Source organism: Dromiciops gliroides, chromosome 1 (genome assembly GCF_019393635.1).
Source record: "Dromiciops gliroides isolate mDroGli1 chromosome 1, mDroGli1.pri, whole genome shotgun sequence".
NCBI classification, from domain to species: Eukaryota; Metazoa; Chordata; class Mammalia; order Microbiotheria; family Microbiotheriidae; genus Dromiciops; species Dromiciops gliroides.
The window spans coordinates 537003767-537031254 of NC_057861.1; the positions used below are offsets into that span (position 1 = coordinate 537003767).

General features: G+C 36.3%; 1 protein-coding gene across 21 annotated transcripts in view; it reads right to left on the reverse strand.

Annotated features, from left to right (window-relative positions):
* Positions 1–25770, reverse strand: part of SUN1 (Sad1 and UNC84 domain containing 1) — a 59809-nt gene extending 34039 nt beyond the window's left edge. For 7 of the 21 annotated variants that reach the window (XM_043978519.1, XM_043978520.1, XM_043978518.1 and 4 more), the window contains exons 1-4: positions 25465–25585; positions 8310–8406; positions 3831–4016; positions 2210–2400 (exon numbers count right to left, since the gene is read on the reverse strand). In XM_043978519.1, coding sequence (XP_043834454.1) covers positions 2210–2400; positions 3831–4016; positions 8310–8386 — 454 coding nt within the window. In that variant the 5' untranslated portion in view covers positions 8387–8406; positions 25465–25585. Of the gene's footprint in view, positions 1–2209; positions 2401–3830; positions 4017–8309; positions 8407–14981; positions 15169–25017; positions 25154–25464; positions 25586–25744 lie in introns of those variants that run through there. The other 14 variants (XM_043978529.1, XM_043978528.1, XM_043978527.1 and 11 more) reach the window with 8 other exon arrangements.
* Between the last annotated feature and the right edge of the window lie 1718 nt (positions 25771–27488).

The window sequence follows — 27488 nt, forward strand, 5'->3', positions numbered from 1 at the left end:
AATTTCCCTGAACTCCAACCAGGATAGCAAAAAAAAGCTATCGAAGTCAAAAGGGCATCAACTCTTGCTAAATAATTATTATTATAAAATTTAAAATCTTTGAATGGTCCAAAAATGTTCTGTCAAGAAACACTAAGGATATTCAGATTACCATGCTTAATTCCATAAGAGATTATCCCAATAAATAAAAATTTATTAAGCACTTCAATGTGCTAGATACTTGCTAAGAGGATACAAAAAGAGGCAAAAGACAGTTCCTGCCCTCAAAAATCTTACAGTCTAATAGGGAAGAAAACATACAAACATATATATTCAAAGTAAGCCACATACAGGGAAAATAGAAAATAATCAACTGAGGAAAGACACTAGAATAAAACGAGGTTGGGAAAGGCTTCTTGTAAAAGATGAGATTTTGGTTGAGATTTAAGGAAAGTCAGTAGGTGAAGTTGGGGAGGGAGAGTATTCCAGGCATAGGGGACAGCCAGAAAATATGTTTGGAACCAAGAGATGTAGTGTCTTGTTTATTGGAACAACCAGAAGGCCAGAGCGACTGTATCAAAGAGTATGGAGCAGGGAGTAAGATGTAGGAAGACTGGAAAGGTAGGAGAGAGCTTTGAATGCCAAGTCAAAGTATTCTGTATTTGATCCTAGAGATGATAGGGAACCACTAAAGTGTACTAAGTAGAAGGGCGACATGATGAGACCTGCACTTTAGGAAATCATTTTTGTGGTTAAATAGAGAGGATAGACTGGAGTGTGGAGAATCTTGAAGAAGGCAGACGTAACATCAGGCTATTGCTAATAGTCAAGGCTTGAGGTGATGCACCAGAGGGCCTACACTAGAGTAGAGTATCAGAAGGGACAAAGGAGCATATAAAAGATGTTGCAGAGGTGAAATCAACAGGCCTTGGCAATAGCTTGAATGGGGGCGTGGGGAGGGTGGTGAGAGATAGTAATAGAGATAGGCTGTGAACCTGAGGGGCCGGGAAGATGGTGTTGCCCTATATAGTAACAGGGAAAGTAGAAGTGGGAGAGGGTTTGGAGGAAAGAAAATTAATTGTTTTGGACATGTTTAGTTTAAGATGTCTATTGGATATCTAGTTTGAGATGTCCAAAAGGCCATTGGAGATGTAAGATTGGGGGTCAACAGAGAGATTAGGGCAGGAAAGGTAGATTTGAGAATCATCAGCATAGAGGTATTAAATAGTAATTAAATAATAATTAAATCCATGGGAGCTGATGATATCAGCAAGTGAAGTAGTATATAGAGAGAAAAGGGCCCAGGACAGAACCCTGAGAGACACTTATGGTTATTATCTCATGCTACCTATTCTTCCATTCACCAAAGAATTTCAGGGGTTAAATTGAGGTAAGACCTGAGTGTCAAGAAAACTGCTTTACCGTCATTAACACTAAATATTCTGCCATTATATTAATAGTAGAAATAACAAGTAGTATAACAAGCCTGAAATTACAATTCCTAGACAACTTCAGTCTGCTAGATGGTACATATAAAAGTTATTTATTTTATCATATTTAGATAAAATTTATCATTTTAACATATTCATCACTTTTCTACAGAAAGAGGGCAAATCACAAAACTCACATTTAAGCCCACAGGGTTAAATCAGAAATCATTCCCAAGAAATACTTTTGTTACTTATACAGTACAATTGCTTTCCAATGGCTCAGGAATTTTAAAATGAAAATCCTTAAACTTTAATTTTCTTCTGTTTCATATAATAATTTCAAAGCTTTATGGTATATCACACTATATTATCTAATTTTAATTTTTGTGCCAAGTTTGCTTAAAAGTGATTCCCATGACACCATACTTAGAAAACAGATCCAGTTATGACATCCAATTATATTACTTTAATTGTCTAGATAAAAACAAAAACAAATATCCCAAACCTCATGGGAAATTAAGCAGAGCAAAGTAGAAGACTGAAGTAGTATTCAAATAAGTATCTTTATATCCATAAGCAAATCATTTAAACTTCTGGTACTTCAGTTTCCCTAGCTATAAATGGAAAAAGTAATCGATATGTAACCTATTTACTTCCTAGGAACAGTCCAAAAAATTATTAAAATATAGATGACGTAGTCTGAGCTTCTAACAGACAAACAAGAGACACATTTAAAATACACAAATACACCTCACATAATTTATTCCAAAGGCAATAGAAAACACCTTTCATTAACTCACCCCAGAAATGGACAACTTTGGTCTGCTTACGAATTAACGACTCATCCAGGACAGAGGATCTTAAAGACGTATCACTAGCATGACTATCTAAGGTACTCTGGCTGAGAAGGGAGGAGTTGGATGCAGCTTTTCTTGCAGTGTGATTTATAGCCAAAGACTGTTTGTTTGTGTTTCGATGATGTTTTGATGATCTATCCAAAAAAAAAAAGAACAAATCTGCAAACTTTCTCTGATAAATACAAAATTATTAGACTCTTAATGATAAACTTAATCATGCTGCAGAGTGAACATAAATTAGAGATTAAATAATTCTAATATTTTTAATAATTTAAGTTATTTGCATTTTATAAATTTTTTCAATGTACTTTTAAACATATCATCAAGACCAACAGAAAAACTTCACATTATTTCTCAATGACAAGCAAAATTTGCATTTAGATTAGTGAATTAAGGACAGGTTGAATATCTGGAATATGGGTTTTTACATTTATGTTCTCCATCAACTACAAAAATTACTTCAAAACTAAGTTTTTAATGAAAATTCAATCTTATATAAGAAAAATGCCAGAGCTCCTGATCTGGATCACTGAAGAGAGTTTCTACACCTGGAGTTTCCTACATACATAAAATTGTGGGCTCAGTTCTCCCACCCCGACCCAACTTCTCCCATCCTTCCAGAAAAGATAGAAAACTATCAGACTGTTTAATTAACTTAAAGGTTAAATATTTAGAAAGAACATACTCTTTCTACCAAATAAACTATGGGAAATATATATAAGACAACTTATAACTTGATGAGAATTTGAAATTTTATATGGTTTCCTCTGATAATTCATATGAATACAATTAAATATGAAACTTTAATACTAGCTCTTTTGAGCCAGTTCCCCTACAAACACCACTCACTTTTTTCTCTTCTGTTTCATCACCTTTGTTACTGAATATCTGTGCTGATAGGTCATAATTCAGATTTCAATAAAGTTAAAGCTTTTGTCTTGATTCTTCTCAAAAGCATGAAAATCATCCCATAGTTATTGACATAATGTCTATATGAAACTTGAGAAGTCCATAAATTAAATTTATTTGACAATCACTAAGCAATGTATTCATAGAACTTATTCTAACATGTAAATCTCATAATGAATGTACATATACGCTTTATAAAATCTATCTTAATCACTAATATTACAGAGTTGAGATGTAGCATGTTTGTTTTGGTAAGATCCCTTTCCCTTCTATAACATTTGGTCACAGAGCTGAAGTTCAATTCTCATTATGCTAGATGAATTAAACTTTCTAAAACATGACTATTAGTACTATATCTGGAATTGTAGCTACTCTATTGAGCGGCAGCTGTCTTTAGCATTCTGAAATACAACTGAATAGGACTTCAACTGAACAAAATGTCAAATGCTTAACTCTGTAGAAGGGAAGGAAAGGCTATAAATTCGAGAACTGGTTACTCGACTATTTCTACCATATCAAAAATTTAGAAAATGATATTAATGCTTAATATATGAAATTTATTAAGGTAAAGTTTTACACAAAATATAAATACATGTGATTTTGAATAGCGAATAATTTTTAAAAAACAAAGCAAAAGAAGCAAAACATTGCTTACTTTGAAATCATGTCTTTCTGAGAAGTATTTCTAGTATAAGAGGGAGTGCTTTCCATCTGACCATCATCATTGGTGTAAGTTGTGGGGACCGAATGCAAACTTCGACGTGACAGTCTTGGAAAATCAAACACAGGATCCAATTTATGTTCAGTCTCAAAATCCAGGGCATCTGAAGAATAGCTTGAACTACAATGAAAACAAACTCATCACAAGGTTATCAAGTTTTAATGTCATTTGGTATAAAGCTTAGAAAGACTTACTGGAACAAATAGATTATCCAATTTATTTGGCCAAAACATTTTAAAATTACTAATCATTTAAGGAGGCAACTATAATTCTTCCAATTAAAAACTTAATTTGATTAAGACCAAAATGGCTTAGCACATAAAAAAGGGAAGAACAGTTTTTTACCAAAGATACGTTCTAACTACTTCTACATTTTAAGAACAAACAATATACTTCCTAGTGTGATAGCACATCTAGGTTTTTAACTAACTCAAAATCTAAGGCATTCAGGGGAAAAACTACTGAAGCAAATCAACAAGGTAACAAAATATTTTCAAATGTTCATGCTAAAATATATATACATATATATCTATACATATTTAATACATTCATATAGAGGTTTAGGTTAAAAGAGATTACACCACAAAACAAAATACTTTGCATGATGTGGTGAAAAAAACATTGGATTGAAGATTGAATGTCAGAGGAAACAGGTTCAAATCTGGCTCACCTCCCCCTTGCTATGTATATCATCCTGGATGAAAACACATAACTTCTTCGGGCCTCAGTTTCCTCACCAATAAAATAAGGGTGTTGAAATAGATTTTTCTTAAGTACCATTTCACTTCCAAATCTATAATCCTGAACAGAATTCAAAATAACACCCGATTCTTTGAGCCAAATACTACAAACACCACTAAAATTAATATTAATTGGTACTGATCAAAACAGTCTAATCAATTTTTTCCAAAGAGGAATTAAAACCACAAAATTTTTATAGAGAGTGACATATTTGTTTTATACAAAATTAATTCATAGCTATGTCTTACAAATCATCTTCAGAACTAGCCCTCCTAGCCTCAACACAAGAGTTGGCATTCAAGATTCTCAGATTAAGAAAACTCTAGAGAGGTTACATAATCCAAATAACACTTGGGAAGTACAGTAGTGATCCCCAAGTATTACATGTATAACATAACACTATTTTCATGAGAAAATACATTCAGAGTTCTAACAAATGCACAAGCTTTCAGAACACAACACATTCTAAAAAGGGGACTACCTGTACTCTCTATTAAATGACAGGAGATGAAAAAGCAAAACAGAGCAACTGAGATGTCCCAATTTTGAATTAGGAGGGAAGACTAACATGAGAGTTTGCTAAATATAGCAAACAATATAAAAGATTAGGAACATTAGGGTTTGGGGTTGGTTTTTTTGGCAAGGCAATGAGGGTTAAGTGACTTGCCCAGGGTCACACAGCTAAGTGTCACGTGTCTGAGACCAGATTTGAACTCGTCCTCCTGAACCCAGGGCCGGTGCTCTATCCACTGTACCATCTAGCTGCCCCCAGGAATATTAGTTTTAATAAGACTCAAATAGCAAAAGCCAAATCTGGTCTATTATTTTCATGAAGAATATTTCATTTATTTGGGGGGGATTTATGAGCTAATATGAATTGTAGTTAGCATTTAATAACCAATGTCAACTGTTTACCAAAAGACAAACTAACTGACCAACTGATAAATGAAACTCTTTACATGTTTTAAGCTATATGATCTCAAATTTATGAGAAAAGCAGCTAAGAGGATGGATGCAGGTAAAGTAAGCTGTGCAGTTCAAAGAAGAGCACTGACAATATTGGCAAAACTCTCAAGCTCTAACCGAATTATTTTGTTTCATTAGCTATTGCCTTATATAAATAGGCACTACGTATAGCTTGTAAAAATTATTTTATAAAGATTTTATTTACTATAACAACTTGACTTACAGAGATATCTTACTTTAACACCAAATCAAATCTATGATTCAGATCAATCCACCAAAAAAAAAATCAGAAGAATACTTATTCATCTGCTTTATAAAAAGGATTCATTAGTTCTTCAAGGGTAAGTTACCTTAAAGCATTTAAAATATGATTTACTTTTACAAAAATTAAATTTATAAGACTTTTTAGGAATACATCTATTTTTTAAAGTGAAGACATAGACAAGGATTGATGAGGCAAACAAATATACAATATTAATTCTTTTATAATAACATTTTCGGCTCTCTCCCAAGTTCTCAGGGTATCCTCTTTTACTTTTCAACTGCATATTTATAACTGGGCAAGTCCCAAATCTACTTACAACTATAACACAAGGAAAGAAAGGTGTTAACTTTACAGAAACATCAATGTTCCTTTTAGGTAACACATGAAACACCAATGTTGCTTTCCTAACACAGACTTGATCACAAAGTTTAAAAAATAATTAATTCTGAAACAAATGTCTTCAGAACTAATAAATAAACATATAAATTATAAAAACCAACCTTTAGTTATGTTCATACTGTAGAAAATAAAAACTGAATTTCAGTACAGTTAATCTGCTTATTCTACCATAGAAAATTATAATTCTGTTTATGTAAACAAAACTTGTTGCCATGGAAAATGTGATGTCAATCAGAATTATGAATCAGATAAAGTGCCGAAAAGAACTGAACTTAAGGTGATATTCTTTTCTAAATTTCTAATAAAACTTTTATAAAATCTCTTCAAAAGTTTTCTGTAAAGATTAAATCTCTTTATCCTTTAGAGTCATGTTTTATAAGAATTTGAAACAAAAGCCTTCTTTGTGAAAATACATGTACTTTAAACATACTGCCATTGAATTCAACCAAAACATTTTCTAAAAAAAAACAAGTTCTAATCAATCCAAGAATGTATCTTCACACACTTCCTCCTGTAACCAAATACATTCCTTAAGTTTACCAAAAAATGAACATTCTATTGAAAAGGAACATAGCAGAACAAACATTAGTTTAGGAGTTAGGGAGTATGAGTTCTAATTCCAGATCTACCATTAATTATCTTGGCAATTACCACTTAACCTGGATAGATAAGCCTCAATTTTCTTATCTATAAAATGAGGAAGTTAGAAAATCTAATTTTTAAGATCCATCTTAGACTTAAAAAATTTTGTGAACCACATTTTTTGGTTAAAAAAAAATCACCTATCAATTTTAACATTTGAGGAGGACCAGACATGATTTCATTAGAGTATAGGAATGGCCAGTGCCAGTGTTTCTCCAACTCATGGGTCCATGAACTTGTGTTTTTAAAGTCTTTTGATAACTATTTGCATATAATTGGTTTCCCTTGTAATCCTATGTATTTTAGTCACTTAAAAAACATTATTCTGGGAAGGGCTCCATAGGTTTCACTAGGCATTCATGATGCAAAAAGGGATTAAGAATCCCTTCTCTAACTGATGCAGATGGACAACTGCTAAGCAACCTAGAGTAGTGGAAAGTTGCTAGGAGAAACAGGCAGGGACACAGAGTCAAGTATGTGTCAAAGGCAGAACCTGTACTCAGGTCTTCCTGACTCAGAGGCCAGACCTCTATGTACTAAGCAGCACTTCTTGAGTTTTTAATACAGAATGACTTAAATGACAATACACTAAAAAACAGAAAATTGATAGTTTATTTTTAAAAGTTGGGTTCACTGCAACCTACCCTTCTGTAAAAATAGTTAATCTCTTCAATTGATATAAACTTTATGTGGTTATTTTGTATCATGTGTGACTACAACAAAGAAAAAAGAATTTTTCTTAGATTTTTATACAGAAGATCACAGATATAGAACTGGAAGGGCCCTAGAAGGCCATCTAATTAAATATCCTAATTCTACAGATGAGGGACCTGATGATCCTATCACTACAAAGATTATTCTTTATTTAAACAGTCGTTTTGGGTGGAGTTTTGGGATAGCATTTCATTGGTACTGAGTAATCACTGAGTCACTGGAAATTTTTTGGCTCAAAAATTTATGGAGTTTTAAAAATAAATGCAAATAATTTCCAAACCTGCTTAGTGAATTAAATTTCCATGGTACAGTGTTCATAGAGACAAGAAAGAAAGAAAAAGAAAGAAAGAAAGAAAGAGAGAAAGAAAGAAAGAGAGAAAGAAAGAAAGAAAGAGAGAAAGAAAGAAAGAGAGAAAGAAAGAAAGAGAGAAAGAAAGAAAGAGAGAAAGAAAGAAAGAAAGAAAGAAAGAAAGAAAGAGAGAAAGAAAGAAAGAAAGAAAGAAAAAAAGAAAGAGAGAGAGAGAGAGAGAGAGAGAAAGAAAGAAAGAAAGAAAGAAAGAAAGAAAGAAAGAAAGAAAGAAAGAAAAACACCTTGATGTGCATTATATATTTAAAGTAGTATGGCTAGCTAAGGACATAACAATTTAAAAAGAAAAAAAATTTTACACACATACACAGTCACTCACCTGAGTCCATATGTGTAGCCCGTGTTCTCTGGCACACTCTGAGGAGGAGTGTACGTGTGCAGACGTGAAAAATCCATATTCAAGATATCAAATCATACTACAACAGGTAAAGAAAAAAGTAATGGACTTTTTTAAAGTGTTAAAAATAAAAATGTATCATAAAGAAACCTGCCCAATATATACCGCACATTGATGGGTTAAAATGTCACTATCAATGATCTCTTGAAACACGAGACTCATCTTGCTTTAATAGTAGTAGCTCTATTAAAACATAGATTTCTCATAGCTGCATACCCTAGGATGCTTCCTTTTGGGGGTTTGTTTTAGGTATTTACTCTATTTCCCTCTCAAAAACTATATTTAAAAAAAAAGATGTTGAATCCCATATATAATTTCCTAGATTAATACGATATTTTGCATAAATTAACCTCATAAGAATGCTCAAAACATTTTGCATTCTCACTTTTTAAACTGTATAGTTTAAGAAACTTTCAAAACATTATTTGACTGCAACTTTTTTTTGTTATAAGAACCAAAGAGGGCGGCTAGGTGGCGCAGTAGGTAGAGCACCAGTCCTGGAGTCAGGAGTACCTGAGTTCAAATCCGGCCTCAGACACTTGACACTTACTAGCTGTGTGACCCTGGGCAAGTCACTTAACCCCAATAGTCTCACAAAAAAAAAAAAAAAAAGAACCAAAGAAAGCTGAAATCAGTTTCTATTTTCAATTAGCACTATGGTAATTAACTAGATAGAAAGAACTTTAACCAAAGCACAAACCATGTGATAAATTTAAATTAGAACTGGTTTCTTCTCCTCAGTAAAAACTAAATTTAAAAAAAAATGTAAATCATTTGAAGAGAGTATTTTGCTTCACAAGTCATCACCTATGTCTCTTAGACTGGTTTAACAAATTCCCTTCTGGGTAAAAATATTTTACACACCCTAAAAACTACAACAATAAACAGTAAAGTGATGAGTCACCACATAGTTGAAAAATCCAATGAAGGTAGAAAAGGAACAAAGAACCACCTTGTATAAAATGTCTGTTTTTAAAAGAGTTAGTTTTTAAGACCACTCTAAATTACTTTAATTGGAACTGCTTTCTCTTTTAGGAGGGCCTGAGGGCTAAATTCACTAATTTTTTTTTCTAATCTTCTTCGGAAAATGTAAGGAAATTGGTCTATTCTATTTAAATTTTTTTTGCATTTTTTTGGGGGGGGCGGGCAGGCAATGAGGGTTAAGTGACTTGCCCAGGGTCACACAGCTTGTAAATGTCAACTGTCTGAGGTCATATTTGAACTCAGGTCCTTCTGAATCCAGGGCCGGTGCTCTATCCATTGAGCCATCTAGCTGCCCCGAGATTGGTCCATTTTAAAAATATATCAGCTTGGTTAACAAAGTAATTATAAACTACTTTTTGCCCTCATAGCTTTCACATTTTTCAGCTCCCTGCTAGAAAGTCCCTAGCTCCAACTGGGATATACAGTCACAAAAATAGTGACTGTTCCTCACTGAACACTTCAATAATATGGACTTTAATACTGTTACTTATGTAATACAGTGCTACAGTATCTTTGTAATGTGGCATACTTGTTGATTATTCTGTTCATTTACTTATATCTCCTTTTCTGTCTGTCCATAATGTTAACTGATTTTCTACAGTAGAACAAAATAAAAGATTTTATATGAGCACAAATGAAAATTTAGATTTGCATCAACAAACCTAAGGAATCAAAAAGAACATGGAGAAAAAATTTGCCTCAAACTTTATGTACTTTCTAGCTTCAAGACCAATTATAAGCAGCTTCAATAGCACACACTTGCTCAATTACAAAGTCCATTATTTCTTTTTTTCTTTCTTTCTTTCTTTCTTTTTTTTTGCAGGGCAATGAGGGTTAAGTGACTTGCTCAGGGTCACACAGCTAGTAAGTATCAAGTGTCTGAGGCTGGATTTGAACTCAAGTCCTCCTGAATCCAGAGCCGGGGCTCTATCGAACGCACCACCTAGCTGCCCCAAAGTCCATTATTTCTTACTGGAGAACTAGAACCATAACAAACTGCTTCCAAATTTCTTATTTAGTAGCAACCTAATAAATGCTTACAGACCGATTTGATCAGTAACATCCTAAGCATCCAGTAGATGCTGGACTGCATAAATTATTATCAGTTATCCTTTGGATTATGTAACTAATTTAGCGATCATCACCTCACATATTCAAATAATGGAAAAATAAAACATTTCTAACTTTTCTATTTCCAAATGATTGCTTAATTTAAAGTACAATCATTCAAAAAGAATAAATCCACTAACCACCACCATTCTTTCTATACCTATTAACATTTTTTCATTAATAAAAAGTTCTGGCAAGGGTGCTTTACATGCTTAGAAAACTCTGATAGATGTCTAGAAATGTTTCATATACAGCCAGGACAATGCAACATGGGAAATTAAAAGTTAAATAGTCATGGAGGACTCTAGGTGCTTAAATGACTCCCCCACTGATTCATTCCAGCACTTACTGAATTGAGTTTCTGTTCAATAAATACCTAACATTGAGTACTTCTAGACTTGGTTGATTGTTAGTTTTGAAATCTGTTGGAGCTGCCACAATACAGAGACTATTTGCTAGATGCAATGTCAACTTTTCTTCAGTCGTTAAGAGGATTGGCCCTAGTCACAAGAATTTAAAATACTGGGGGGAAAAAACTTTAGGGTATAAGTGATTCTTTAAACTATGTGAAAGATTAGTTGCTATATTCTTCCTATTATTCTTTTTTTTTTAGTGAGGCAATTGGGGTTAAGTGACTTGCCCAGAGTCACACAGCTAGTAAGTGTTAAGTGTCTGAGACCAGATTTGAACTCAGGTACTCCTGACTCCAGGGCCGGTGCTCTATCCACTGTGCCATCTAGCTGCCCCCTTCCTATTATTCTTAATTTGCTTTCATAATTGTCTGTATTTATTTTGTTATAAACAACCCTTTCTTATTATAAGCATTAGTTATATGATATTTAGTTTGCTAAGTTATGTGGTCACATTAGTTTCATTAAAGAGTAAATTTAGAAATAAAATGTGATCTACCAAAACCCAAGAAAAGTAACAGAATGCTAGTTTTAAAGTAGCAGAAAATCCATTTTTAAAATAAATATTACCTATGTTTAATTGTAAAGCTCAAAGTATATTTAAGAACCTTCTGCCTTCTCAGAGATAAAAAACCTTACCAGTTCTATGACTCACTTGACAACTAGCTAGAAGTCAGTGCATTATTTACAATGCAAAACTTATTAGTACAAACTCAAATAATTATGATTACTCTAATAATGATATTCAGAATCTAAGCAAAGAATATAACAAACTATTTTCTATAGCCCCTAAATTTGAATTTAAGAACCTTTAGACCACTGGATCAGACCTCTGGCTTAACTCAGAGGGTGTTGGGGGGGAGGGGTCGGGGAAGGGAGGAGAGAAGATAATACTACTTTAGTTATCACCTCTTTTGTTGTTGAGTTGGTTCAGTCATGCCCAACTCTTCATGACCCCATTTGGAGTTTTCTTGACAAAGATATTAAAGTAGTTTGCTATTTCCTTCTTCAACTCATTTTACAGAGGAGGAAACTGAGGCAAACAAAGTGAAGTGACTTACCAGGGTCACTCAGGTAGGAAGTCTGAGGCTTGATTTGAACTCAAGTCTTCCTGTCTCCAGGCCCAGGCACTCTATCTACTGTGCCACACATCTGCCCCTAGTTATCACCTCTACAGAACAGAAAAGACTTTCTCTCCTGGAGGTGTCCTCATGGCTACTCCATCTAGAATGGAGCAGAGCTTCCCAAGGTTTACCAACTGTTAATCACAATTAGCTTTTCAAAGGACTGGGGATACAGGGATGATACTACTCAGAAACTCTATTTCAGGGAATAGTATTAGTGATCAAGAATAGGTTACCTTGTCACCAGAAGCTAAGCCTCTTTCTGGCCTTCCTTTTCCTCTGGCATCTCAAACTCACTCTTTTGTTATTATTTTGGCCCTCTGCTTCTCCCTTAAGGGATCATAATATAGAACTGAACTATTTTCAAAATGTTTTATTGAACTTTTGTATTCCATGTTAATAGTTATCTTATGATGAAGTTAATTTAACTATCAGCCCCATCCCCCCCCCCCGTCAAATTAAGCCCCTTCTTACATTAATGGGACCCTTGAATTTTTTTTCCCCTGTCTAGATTATTAAAATGAACAAAAAACATGGTTGTAATAGGTGCAGATTGTTTTCTTTAAGCACTGCTGGTCAACATGTTAAAGTAGCAAAATTCAACTTTTGTGGCAATCCATTAGATCATCTGAAAATATATAGTTTGAATCATCTATTGAAAATCATTTAATCCTTTTTGGAATATATAACCATTGTTAATGGCATTTAAAAAAATACTGATCCCAGTTTCCATTTATATCACTGCTAATTAAAGGAGATAACGTAATATTATATCTTTGCCATTTGCATCCCACACTGAAGGAAGCCATACTAGTCATAACCCATGACCTACACCCTAAAAATGATAGAAAAAACCACTGAACATGAATTATATTTACATCTAGTGTTCAGAGTTAAAATACCACGCATCTTGGGCATGACTGACAACTTAAAATAAGAAAAAGACACTGGAAAACCTTCTGAAGTATGCAGTCACAAGCTAGCAGTCTGCACGGTGCTATGTCCAAATTAAGATATACAAATAGCAGTTCCACACTCAGGTCTTGAGTATGTTTCTTTGAGACATATCCTATAGCTCATTTCACCCAACTTGATAATTTTTTGTAATAGTTTTAAAAAGATATAAAGTGCATTGTTACAAAAAACTATGCATTCTTTGTAAACAACAACACAGATTAAAATGTAAGGTTCGTAATGACATACAGTAATGTAGTTTTTAAGCCTGAGAATAAATTCTGTGCCCTATGATGAAAATTAGTAGCACAAATTTGTCCAAAGCATGATGCAGGAACATCCAAGTTCCACATGCATTATTCCCAAAGAAGTTTGAGCCTTAGCATTTAAATCCCTTTGATAGGCCTTGATTTTTAAATAAAGAGTTTCAGATTACTATTGCTGCCTGTAGTTGCTTAGCTCAGTTGATTAAAGACCAGTGATAGTGACACAGTCTAATGGATTTGTAGTTGTATGTGGACAAGCTAGCCTCCCTCTGTTCCATTCTTACACCTAGCCAGTCACACTGAATTATGTTCTATATTTCACAACACAATCACGTCTGATGAGCAAGTGGATGAAAGACAGGAACTTTATATTATTTGGGTTTCATAACAAGATTAAAATTTAACATTTGCATCTTCTGACACAAGTGGAAAACCATGTCAAAAGCACATAGACTTACTAATTGTGCATCAGTAGTATTTTCATACATGAAAAAACAATAGTGTTAAACATAAAGGTCACAAGGAAAAAAATTTATTTGTTTTAAGTTGTTTTATTGATACTTAGTACAGTTAACATCAACAGCCCAAAGATTATGAACACAACACCAATAAATCAGCATACTATCCTATTATGGACACAAATGTCAGTTTCAAACTTACAGAATATGTATTTTTAAAGAATATCAAGAATTTTATATCATAGGTTTAAATTTTTTCTCTTGACTTTTATGTTGTTTCAAACACATTAGGACTTTTTCTCCTTCAAAGAAAATGATAAAAACTGTTTGATAAATCATGGTTGAAAATGCAAATAAAAATATTTTAAAAGTTTGTTATGAAACAAAAGAGGTTGAAAGCTTGGTTTTTTTAACACCTATTACACACAAGTTGAATATTTTCTATTCAGAAAGTACACATCTCTACTGGTCTAAGAACTGTTGAATGTCATAACCTAGAAAATGACAGGCATCATAGTATCCTCAAAATGACAAGTTATACAGCCACATGCTTCAAGCCAATATTATAAACTAAGATCATTAAATGGGACCACAATAAATAAATTTGTTATTTATCAGGCTATAGGGTTATGAAATCATTTTTAAAGACATACTGGGAAAAGGTAGTAAATTTATTTCAAAGATGACAAAGAATACAAATTTTCAACACTATAAACAAACAGTATCGAGAAATTGTTGGAAAACTTCACCACGGATTATATCCAAAATCAAAATAGGCTAAAAAGTTGCGAGTTATTCAGAAGGCTCAAGAACATTTATAATTATGAAAAGGCTAGTTATAATAAGTCACTGATAACAAACTGAGTCACTTATGAAGTGGGGGAAAGAATAAAAGCTGGTCCACAATTTCACCCATAGAAGAAACCTTTAAAGTAGATTTAAATTGAAACTGAGCTTGTCCCCCCCAACACACATACACATATATACATATGTATAAATCATACACATATATATAATATATATGTGTGTATATATATTATATATATACACATATATATAATATATATGTGTGTGTATATATATTATATATATATGTGTGTGTGTGTGTGTATATATATATAAACTGTTACTTTAGGTAACAAAGTAGTAGTGCTCTAAGAGCTTATGATTACAGCATAGGTAAAAGCAAATAAAGTGGCCAAAAAGAAAATCATTCTTACTTAAAACACGCCTAGAAAGCACCAATACTAATCTATTACAATTCAATATGACAATAAATATATCAAACCTCTTTGTCCAAAGTTTCAGGGTCCACTTTCAGATCACGTGCTCAGAGCACTCCTACTTATTATCATGATGATATTCTAAAAAGTTTACCAAGCACCCAAACCGATTCTCGAAGAGGGAAGTTTGCAAGTTGACAGCACGGTGTTTTCGCTTCCACACCAAAGAATCCTAAAATGGCTTCCCAGTCTCAACAAAGCCTGAAGCCTGGACTAATCTGATCCAGCCTCTCTAAGCATCAACTGTCAGTCAGAGGGAGCCTTTAAATTTATTGGACACTGCAGCTTTAGCCAGCCCACAGATATTTAACCCATTAATTTCTTCTCAAAGTGCCCAAAGTTTCAGGATAAACTGGAATCTAAAGAGTAGACAGATAATTTACAAAACAAAGGTTGCAGATTCCATAAAACGGGTTTCATTTATATTTCCATTTCAAATATGATCCTATTATAAAACATTATATAGATTTAAAATGTGATTATAACTGTTCAATTAAAATTAAGATCATGTTTTTCCCCCTTTTAAAACTAGTAATAAAGCCTGAATTAGCCATTTAAAAATTAGTTCCCTGTTAAAATATAGACAATTTTACTGTTTGATGCATAATTTTTTTTATGAAACAGATGGAAAGTTATCAATGAAAAAGGAATAAGGCTTTCTTTAAAGCAGAGCTCTGCAACCAATTAATTGGTTCCTACAACCAATAAGACTGGATTTGATTGACATACAGAAGACATTTTAAAGAAGTAAAACACTGTTGGTTTAGAGAAAATGTTAATTTGTTGTTCTCTGACAGAGAGAAATAACTGACACTTATGCAGTTCTTCAAGATTTCTATTTGAGTGTCACAACCCAATGAGGTAGGGTACTATGAGAAATACCATCTCCATTTAACAGATGAGAAAACAGACTTGAGAGGGATAAATAATTTATGAGATTTGCTAATGGTGTCACAGACAGGATTCAAAGTCTTCTAGACTATGTGTCCTGATCCTTATTCCTTCCATTACACCACATTTTCTCCCCAGAGAAATATCAATAACCCTTAAAGACAAACTGGTAATCTCCCACAACTAAATAGAGGAAATCAGAACCATAAAAATACTAACTACATACAACCTATACTTCTTTCTATTTAAAAAAAATCCCTTTTGAAACATGTTTTGGAGATTTTTTTGGTTCAGAGAACACAGTGCACAAACCCAGACTTGTCTACTTTCAGGAACATGACAAAAAGAAAGATGGGGCATATTTACAATGTATAAAGAGTTCCAAGTTGAAATAGTTCTAATGAAAAATAAAGCTTTTATCTTATGCTATATTATCACATGCTTAGATGTCCAAGTGATAAATTTTCTAAGGACTTTTCAGTAAAAATCTCACTTCCTCTTATTGCACTATCATTTAGCAATAGAGTAAAATTATAGTGGTCAAATGATACCCTATATACACAGTAATACATTTCATACACAAACAGAGACATATACATGCTATGGAAAATCTAGTATTAAAAGTTTTATTGTATATGCTTCAGAACCAAATTATTAATAGAGGTAAATTATCATAGCAAAAACTTTTACAAAAGATAAATTCTGTATTTTAAAAAAGTATTTGTCACTCCCAGGTAAATAGCCCAAACCCATGGCAATACTGCTTTCTTTATGTGCTTACAATGAATACAACTGCTCAATAATTTCCTATGATCCCTAGCCATTTGACAATCACTCTCTTTTGGAGAAATACCCAACTGCATCTTCCCTAGCACCTAACACATTGCTTTGTACACACTTTTGCAGATCAACGAAATCAGAGACCATTAGAATACTGGATCAGATTCTCCCTCCAAGAAGACATCTCAACTCTTCTATGACTCAGTTCTAAAGGGAAAAATAACTGTCGCCCTGAAGTGAATGTTACTAAATTCCTAGGAACTCACCAAGGTTGGTCTTCTTTTGACTAGCCAGCACTTAAAGGCTTTACATGTAGGTAAAAAGCCTACCAAAGGTTCCTTAGGTTCTTATATACAAAGGATGAACAAATGGCATGTTGTTTGCATTATAAGCAAGGATGAAGAGAACTGTAAAAAACTAAACAAAACTCAAGTTTTTTTAAAGATGACCTTTACCTCAAACATTGCCCAGAACACTCAGCAGTACTCAGACTTATGATCTCATCAATTAAGAAGCTCTGTCCAAAGATGTAGATCCCAACCTACTCATCCCATTTGACCCTTAGGTGTCCTACCATAAGTTTGACACAGGGGATCCATCCAAAGTGATGCAGGAGGGGCAGCTAGGTGGCACATCGGATAAGGCACGAGCCCTGGATTCAAGAGGACTTGAGTTCAAATCCAGACTCAGACACTTAAGACTTACTTAGCTGTGTGACCCTGGGCAAGTCACTTAACCCCAACTGCCTCACCAAAAAAAAAAAAGAAAAAAAAAGTGATGCAGGCTTTCCTCACTTTCCATAGATATACCAAAGTTAGAACAAAAAGGCTAAAAGAGCACCAAAAGTTCTTTAAGTAAGCAAACAACTCTCTTATTTTGCCAAACAGAGACTGGTGCCAAAGGCACCACAGGGTTAAAATAGAAATTTTATCATAAAATTTTGTGAAGATCATAGACAATTATGAGTGATATTGGTTCATAAAGCAGAAAGAAGCAATGGAGTTTGAAGACAACCAAGAAGAATCAGTCCCAGGGCATTTAAAGATGAAGGTTGAAGGAGGACAACAAACAAAAGTGGAAACAATACATAAAAATCAGTATAACAAACAGCTTCCTCCCTCAAGGACAGTAGAACCTCCATTCAGTCCCCAGAAGGGCTTATAGAGGAGAAAGAAATAGCACAAAAGTGAATAAGAATAGGAAAAGCACATGTGTTGGACCAAGTGTAGCTATACGGGACCAATGGGCCAGGTATCTGGAAAGGTCAGATACCAAACAAGTGGAAAAAAGCTGGGGCTTTATTAATACTAAAAAAGGCAACTTGATGAGAGAACATCAGTAACCAACCATCTATATACCTATTATCCTATTTCTACAAAACTTTAATGAGAATCACTTATACTACAGAAAAAATTTGTATTTTACTGTTACTTTTTCCAGAACTGTTAACAGAGGTAGAGAGTTATTGTAAGGATTAAATGAGATAATATTTGCAGAGTGCTTAGCAGATTGCCTAGCACATAAAAGGCAATATGTAAAAATTTATTCTTTTCCCCCTTTTTGATTGCACTCTACTAAAAGAAAATATTTATAACATTTTATTTATTATCAGCCATCAGTTCATAAAGGTTATAATGAGTTGCCAAATCTTGTCATTTTTATCTTCACAGTTCTTATAAGTTGATTTCTCTCCATTCACATAGCCTTCATCCTAGTGCAGGCCCTCACTGACTTGCACCTGCACTTTTAAACTTTAAAAAATTTTATAAATAACTTATTATTTCTGATAAGTGAGTAGACATGTGTTTTGACCTTGGGGATTGATGTCTGTCCCCATTTTTGTGTATAAATTATCTAAGGCTACTCAAAGAATCTTTAGCTGGAGTGGTTTCCCAGAGCCATGGCCTATGTGCATAGGATCATAGATTTAAGAGTTGGAAGGCACCTCCAACCATTTAGTCCAACTCTCTCATTTTAAAGATGAGAAAAATGAGACCTGAGGAGGTTAAAGTGAGTTGCCAGGCAAATATAACAAAAATGGAAAATATGGGATGTTGGAAGGGATGTGAGAAAGCTGGGATGCTAATCCATTTTTGGTGGAGTTATGAAAAGATCCAACCATTCTGGAGAGCAAATTGGAACTATGTCCAAAGGGCTATAAAACTGTGCATACCCTTTGATCCAGCAGTACCCCTGCTAGGTTTATTTCCCAAAGATATCCCCAAAAAGAGAAAAAGATCTATTTGTACAAAAATGTTTATAGCAACTCTTTTTTGTGGTGGGTTAGAATTGGCAATCAAAGGAATGCTTATCAATTGGGAAATGGCTAAACAAGCTATGTTATATGAAGGTGATAGAATATTATTGTGCTATAAGAAATGACAAGCAGGATGACTACAGAAAGGCCTGGAAAGACATGTATGAAATGATGTATTGTCAAGTGAGCAGAACCAAGGAACACTGTGCACAGAGACAGCAATATTGTTTGATGAAGAACTGTAATTGACTTGACTGTTCTCAATAAGACAATGATCCAAGACAATCCCAAGGGACTACGGATGAAACATACCATCCACCTCCAAAGAAACAACTAATATTGATGGAACACAGACTGAAGCATGCTATTTTTCACTTTCTTTCATTTTTTTCTTTAAATCAAGTTTTCTTGTACAAAATTACAAATATGGTAATGCTTTACATAATCATACATGTGTAACCCATATCTGATTGCTTACTGATTCATGGGGGGGAGGAGAGGGAGGGAAGAAGGGATAAAAATTAGAATCTAAAATTATATATAAAAATGTTTATTACATTTTTTAAGTGAGTTGCCATGGTTATATAGGTAGTGTTAGAGGCAAGATTTGAACCCATGTCCTCTAATTTCAGAGCCAATGATTTTCCCACTGTACCAGATGTTGTGTGTTTCCAGTAAAAGGAGTCACAAAATTGACATTTAACACATCTGCCTTGGGCTGTGGAAGCAAAGAATTACTTCAGCACAAGTAGGTAAACACCAAGGGAACTGCTCAGTGATGGGGAGAGAGGACCTGCAGACTCAGACACTTGTTCCATGTCTGAATCTATCACAGGCATTCCCCTTAAAGGAGCAAATACACTCCAACAGCTCAATTTCTTGGTCTCTAATAGATCTCTTTATCCTCTGAACTCTCAGAGCACTTCACTTCTAGCTCTCCAAAACCTATACTTTATATTATAGTTATTTCTGTTTGTGTCTTAACTGCCAAGGAATATATGCTTGTCATTTTGTATCTCTATTAGTCATCATTCAGTTTCTTGTATAGGCTTTTAATAAAAATTTGTTGAATTAAGAGAGTGATCTGTTTGGAATATTTTGAATAAAAAAAGCTTTTCTGAATTTAACTTAAGAACTACTTGTCTGAGATGATACTTACTAATATGCATTTTATTTAGCAAAAAATTCAAAAGCATTTCCCATATATATATAGCCTACCTGATTAACTCAACTCTTCCTTTCCCTTTCAATACTCTATACTCTGAGACTGAAAATATTGGGGAAAAGAAATCCAGATTAACTAATATGATGCAGCTACAGATACTATAAACACTGCAAAGCCAATTAATGAATTGTTACTTAAATACTGTGAGGCAATTAAAATATGCAAATAATTACACTATAGGCAGTAACACTCTACTTGCATCTACCAGCTACTAGCTTATATTAATAACACACTTATCTAGTACTTTATAGATTAAAAAAGAATTTTGCACATAGTGACCCTATGACATGATTTTATTGTCATTCCCACTTAACAGATGAGGAGACTGCTGTAAAGATGGTAAGTGAGGGGGTAGCTAGGTGGCACAGTGGATAAAGCACCAGCCCTGGATTCAGGAGGACCTGAGTTCAAATCTGGCCTCAGACACTTGACACTTACTAGCTGTGTGACCCTGGGCAAGTCACTTAACCCTCATTGCCCCGCAAAGAGAGAGAGAGAGAGATGGTAAGTGACTTGACCATTATCACAGAACTATTAGCCAGCAGGACCAGGACTCAAACTGAGGCCTCTTATCTCCAACTTCAGTGATCTTTCTGCACCATTTTCTGTACACAAATCTGTGACCATGGATCCAGGAAAAGAATAAAGATTGGCTTCAATTTGTCACGACTGCCTTCATGGTGCCTTCATGGCAATTTAAAAATATGTAAACTTTCCCCCCAATTATATGTAAAGACAATTTAAACATTCATTTTTTTTTTTTAAGTTTAGAGTTCCAAATTTTCTCTCTCTGGGGGCAGCTAGGTGGTGCAGTGGATAAAGCACTGGCCTTGGATTCAGGAGGACCTGAGTTCAAATCCAGCCTCAGACACTTGACACTAGCTGTGTGACCCTGAGCAAGTCACTTAACCCTCACTGCCCTGCAAAAACAAACAAACCAAATTTTCTCTCTCCTTGCCTCACCTCCCCCCTTCCTGAGAGAACAAGCAATTTGATATAGGTTATACATGTTCAATCATGCAAACCAAATTACCATATTAGTCATGTTGCAAAATAAGACACAGACTCAAAGAAAAAAATGAAAAAATATGAAAAGTGAAAAATAGTATGCTTCTATCTGCATTCAGACTAATTCTTTCTTTGGAGGTGAATAGCATTTTTCATAATGAGTTTTTTAGAACTGTCTTGATCACTGTATTGTTGAGAATGGGTAAGTCATTCACAGTTCAACATCAAATAGTTTTGCTGTTACCGTGTACAATGTTTTCCTGGTTCTGTTCACTTCATTTTGCATCAGTTCTCAAAAGTCTTTCCAAGTTTTTCTGAAATCGCCCTGATCACCATTTCTTATACCATAGTAATACTCCATTACGATCATATACCATAACTTGTTCAGGCATTACCCTGATGGGCATCCCTTGAATTTCCAATTATTTGCCAATGCAAAAAGCTGCTATAAATATTTTTGTACAAATAGGTCCTTCCCCCTCCACCCCCTTTAAAAAAAAAATCTCTTTTAAATAAAGACCTAGGGGGGAGTGCAGCTAGGTGGTGCAATGGATAAAGCACTAGCCCTGGATTCAGGAGGACCTGAGTTCAAATCTGGCCTCAGACACTTGACACTTACTAGCTGTATGACCCTGGGCAAGTCACTTAACCTTCATTGCTCTGCAAAAAAAAAAAAAAGAAAAAAGAAAAAGAAAAGAAATAAAGACCTAGTAGCAATATTGCTGGATCAAAGGGTTTATGCAGTTTTATAGCCCTTTGGATATAGTTCTTCATGGCAAATGTTGAAGTTAACTGTCATAGTATCAGGATAACAATAAAAAAAATAACAACTCATTTCCATATTAAGTTCAGCAAAGTTCTGTATGATGATCTACCCAGGGTCACACAGGGCAAAACACTAAAGTTTTGATTCCCACTGCTTCAGCAAGCAAGTAAATGGTATAAAAGTACCATGTTATATAAGCCTCTTTAATAACAATATTGTTATTGTTGTTAAAGTTAATAAGAAAAATAATCAACTCTGAAAGACTTAGGAACTTTGATCAACACAAGAACCAACCACAATACCAAAGGACTCTTGATGAAAAAAATAATGCCATCCATGGACTCAAAGTGCAGATTTTGAAGTACATTTTCTTTTTTCTCCTCACCCCCATAAATATGGCAAATGTGGAGATTTATTTTTCATGAAAAAAAAATTGTTTTGGGGGAGAGAAGGGAGAAAATTCAGAACTGAAAGTAAACTAAAAAAGAAAGAAGACAGAAAAATAAGATAAACCCTTTTATAGCAGACCATCCTATACTGAATTTTAAGTTACCTAGTAAAGATCCAATGACTTTGCCAAGTTACAAATGCCCAAGAGGCCTCCCAAGTGAATTCAAGATCTCAGAAGAACAGCAATAGTTCTAGTCCACATTCCCACCCCCAAAGGGTCTATGACAGAAATATACAAAAATCCTGCTGTTGTGCACATTAGCATTCACTGCTATCAAACCCTGAATAGGGATATGAAATGCTAGTATTTTAGTATGCTTGAAATCCAGTAGATTTTCAAAACAGCGTAACAGACAGAACTTCTGCCTCATCTCCACTATCCACTTCAGCCAAATTGAACTCTTGGAAACTCTCCTAACATGACCTGTCTTTGTTTATGCTGTACTACCTTCCCTCAATGGGCCCGGACCCAGATGACAAAATAAATCTTATCAGTACTTTTCCGGGCTAGCCCAAATGCCTCTATTTCCATGTTTTTCTTGATCCACCCAGTCAGAAGTAATCTCGGCTACCTCTGAAATCCCAGAGCACTTTGCACTTTGAGGTGATGTGAAAAGAAAAGGCATGGGGGTAGGGGGAGAAAGGGACAGGAAAGGGATCAGAGATTGCTCGCAGAAAGAGAAAGAAGAGGATTTTAAGAGAGTCAAATGAGAGAACACAGTCTAGGAATGAGAGGTGCCTTATGCAAATGCAAAGGGAACAACAGCTGGTAGAACAGTTTAGATGGAAGGTAGAGTGTATGAAGAATAATAGAAAATTAGGTCAGATTGTAGAGGTATAGAACTTCAGGTTGAAAGGTATGCTAAATTGCCCTGAAGGTCCTAAAATATAATGAGTACCAATTAAATGAATGACTGAAATGCATGTAGTAGATTGAAGTGTCAAGGATAGCAACCAGATTTCCTGGAGGTCCCTTCAGCCCCACTCAGCTGAGATTATTCCTCATCATAATAAAGTATTTTAAGAAAATACCTCCATTTAGGATGACTAGTAAATTGGTATTACAGAAATTCCTTTTCCTTGATGTGAATGTAACTGAATGGGCACTAGATCTAAGATTTAATTGGTATAGAGAACTCCCAAAGATTAAACTCCTTCTAGCAATACAAGGTGGCATAATCATCTCTACAATTTATTCTTAGAGTTGGCTGGGGGCAATGAGAGGTTCTTGTCTACTGTCCCATGGCCAGCATGTGCCAAGCAGGAGGAGACATCTTTTTGAGTCCCAGGATGACTCTCTCTCAAACTGCCTCTCAACCAATAGGTTATCATTTTTTAAAAAATACTTACAAAAAGAACCACAACAGAATGGCAGTGCTTTCAATAAGTTATCAATGAGGTTTTGTTTGGTTTGTTAGAGTTTTTAATTATGACACTGAAAACTTTGTCATGTTAGAAACATAACACCAACTTTCTCCTACTACAACTAGATGTCCGCAATCAGGCATTGGAAGGACTCTTCTAAAACCTACCCTCTGAAAACCACCAATTATCCTTAAAAATACCAATTCACGTGTAGCAAGGAATGGAACTAAGAAGATGCTCAGCTTCTTGAAAGCCAATTTATAACTGGAGGAACTAGCTATATGTGTGTGTATACACACACATATACATACATACACACATAGCGAAAGAGAGAAAGAGAAGACTGGGAATGGAGGAAAGGGAAGCATCAAAACAGTCATCTTCAAGTAGCTGAAGATCAGTTATGTAAAGCAAAGCTTCTTAAACTGTGGGCTGCTACCCCATATGGGGTCCAATACCTGGGGTTCTCAAAAATTTGGCAACAGTAAAATGCTATGTATATCTATTTTATATACTCACATAAAATACTCATATAGCAGGGGTCTGGGGAAAATTTCTCAGGAGAAAAGGAAAAAAGTTAAGAACCCCTGATGTAGAGGAACAAATTAGACTTGTCCCATTTGATCCCAGCAGGCAGACCAAGAGCAAATGAGAGAAGAAGTTAGGGGCAAAATTTAGGCTTGAGGTTAAGGGGAAATTCCTAACAATTAGAAACGTCAAAGTAGAAAGGCCTGTTTGGGAGGTGGTGTGTTCCCATGCATGAGGTGGCCGTACAACTCTCAAATTCTGTGATTCTATGAAATGCTTACAGGCACCACTAAACAGCTCATCCCAGAAGGGCCACAAACCAGGAAAGCACACCCAAGCATCCTCAGATGGCATCCTCTGAGGCATATCGTCTTCTGCAGTCTCCCTGCTAAGCACCATAAAATATTTACTGGAGCTCTTGGGAGGGCAGGGTGGAGGGGAGGGGAGGGGAGGGGAGGGGAGAGGTACAGAAACACCTCCAGCGTGACGTGGGAAAGTAACTGGGAGAACGACATGGAGGGAGGCTCAGTTAGTCAACTGAGGCTTTCAAAAAAAGAATAAATCAAAAAAAGCCGCAGGGAGGTGCCCCAGGATGCGGTTCTAGCCACGCCTAGCCACGCCTCGCTGCCGCGGTTGCCCGCGGCCACCTCGTAACCCGCGATGCAAATAAGAAGGGCAGGCTCCTCCCCCTCCCACGCCTTCTCCCTCTTCTCTCTCCCCCTCCCCCTTCTCCCCTGACTCCTCCCCCTTCTCTCTCCCCCTCCCCTTCACCTCGCGGTCCCCCGCTCCTAATGGGCGCGGAGGAGAGATGGAGCAGAGGCCCGGGAGGGCCCTCCACGGCGGGGTTGGGACTCAGTCCTTCGCCCCTTCCGGCACGCGTCGGTGCAGCTGTTAGCGGCGGGGGCGGCACCCGGGCCCAGCTCCGCCCCGAGCCAGCCCGCTCGAGTCCCTCCGCACACGGGATGGAGGGGGAGGGGAAAAACCTGCTTCTCTCCTCGCCGTGGGAGGGACCGAAGAGCAGGAGACCAGCCGACCGTCGGGCCTCGCCCTGCCCGGGAGGAGCCTAGAGAAACAGCGGGCCCAGATTGAGCTCCAGCCTCTTCCCTGCCCAAAGGGGACCGGCGAAGGGGTAATGGAGGGGAAGTGGGATAGAGGGGGGAGGAGGGGATGGGGGAGGAGATGGGACCCGCACTCGCGCGCTCCCGCCTTAGAGCTCACCTGCTCTCGCGCTGCTGCTGCCCTGTCTGTGCCTCCCCCCAGGCTCGTGCAGACGCCGTCACGCCCAGCACGCGCCCCTGGCAACGTCACCTATACTTCTCCCCGCCCCCTCCTCTCTCAGAGACCTTCCCTTTCCTTTCGTCTCCCACCCCCAGCCTGGTTGGGGTCGCCCAAAAGAGCCCGAAAAGCCAAGCCGCAGGCACGGGCAATCTCGAAGCTGGGCGCGGTAGGGGAGAGCGGCGTGAGGCGAGCGGAGCTCCGACCCTTCCCTATAACCTACCTGGCCCGCTCCTGGCCAATTTAAAGTCGCCCTACCTGAGGGGGCGGGGCCTGGGTTGGACCAATCAGGGGACACGCCTCTGCTGCTTTTCCTGGGAGCTCTTTAAATCCCAAACCCTAGAGCTGCCAGGTGTCTGCGTGCTTAGGTTACAGTCCCGGCTTCAATGCTAGCTGATGCCTGAGTTTGCATCCTCTCTCCAAGTTAAATCAGTTACCTTCTCTCAGCCAGCCTCGTTTTCCTCCTCTTTATAAATCCTAACTAAAATTCCACCTCCTACAGGAAGCCTTCCCCAGCCCCTCTTAATTCCAGTGTCTCCCCACTTAATTATTTCCTATTTATCCGATTTATTGTAACTGCTTATATTTGTTTGCATGTTGTCTCCCCCATTCCATTGTAAGCGCTCTGAGGGCAGGAACCGTATTTTGCCTCTTTGTGCTTAGCACTGTGCCTGGCACAAAGTAGCTGCTTAATAAATGTTTATTGGATGAATAAAACAGGAACGATAACAATAGCACCTACTTCAGGGGATTGCTGTGAGAATCAATTGTGATTATATATAAAGGGCTTTGGGAGTTATTTATCAGCCAGTGGAGAAGGCTTGGCAGGGAGGAACCTTCTAAGAAGCAATGAGTATAGTTATCCCTTCCACATCTGGACTTTCCCCATCTCAGTTTCTGGGTCAGCATAAGAAATTGCATGGGAATTTTTTGGGAGTTTTTCAGAAGCTGCAGATGACACTCAAAGACCAGCAGACAACACAGAAAAAGTTTAGAAACTCAACAGATACATAAAATATGTATAGTATTATATAATATTAACCTAAATTTTACAATAAAGTACTGCAAACACTCCATTAAAAAAAAGAAAGGGGGCAGCTAGGTGGCACAGTGGATAAAGCACCAGCCCTGGATTCAGGAGGACCTGAGTTCAAATCCAGCCTCAGACACTTGACACTTATGTGACCCTGGGCAAGTCACTTAACCCTCATTGCCCCGAAAAACAAAAACAAAACAAAATAAATTATCAAAAAAGAAAAGAAAAGAAAATTGATAAAGCATGGGCCCTGGATTCAAGAGGACCTGATTTCAAATACAGCCTGAGACACTTGACACTTACTAGCTGTGTGACCCTGGGCAAGTCACTTAACCCTCATTGCCTTGCCAAAAAAAAAAAAAAAAAGAAAAGAAAGAAAGAAAAAAATCAGACTTCTTTTCTAGTATGAAGGGAAGGACAAAAACTTTTACATGGATTTTTCAGATATGGGTCGGGTTGCACCATACCCCTAATCCATGAGATGTGAAAAGGATAACTAGTGTTTTGATGTGGTTCCTCCCTCAGGACTGTGTAAACTGAGAGGTGTAATTAATTGTAATTAACCTATGATTACCTATGCATTTAATCCTTGTGATTTTATATTATGTTTGCTATTGTATTATTTACTGCTTAAAGACAGGAACCTGACCTCAGGCAAGTGACTTCCTTTGTCTTATAAACCCAAACTGACACTCTCCCCAGGGAACATGGATCTCCCTTTCCCCCCCAAAAGGGGAAGATACCTGAAGGATACAAAAGCCAGTTCTCAGGTCCCAACCTCCTTTTTCCCTAAAGGGAAGAAAATCAGAGGAAGCTGATGCCTGTGAAATCGAAGATTTCTATTAAGCAGGGAAATAAAATTCTTGGGATAAGCAACCACAACAATTCAAGACTGAGCATAAACAATAAGATAAGGGGGTACCTCCCAAAA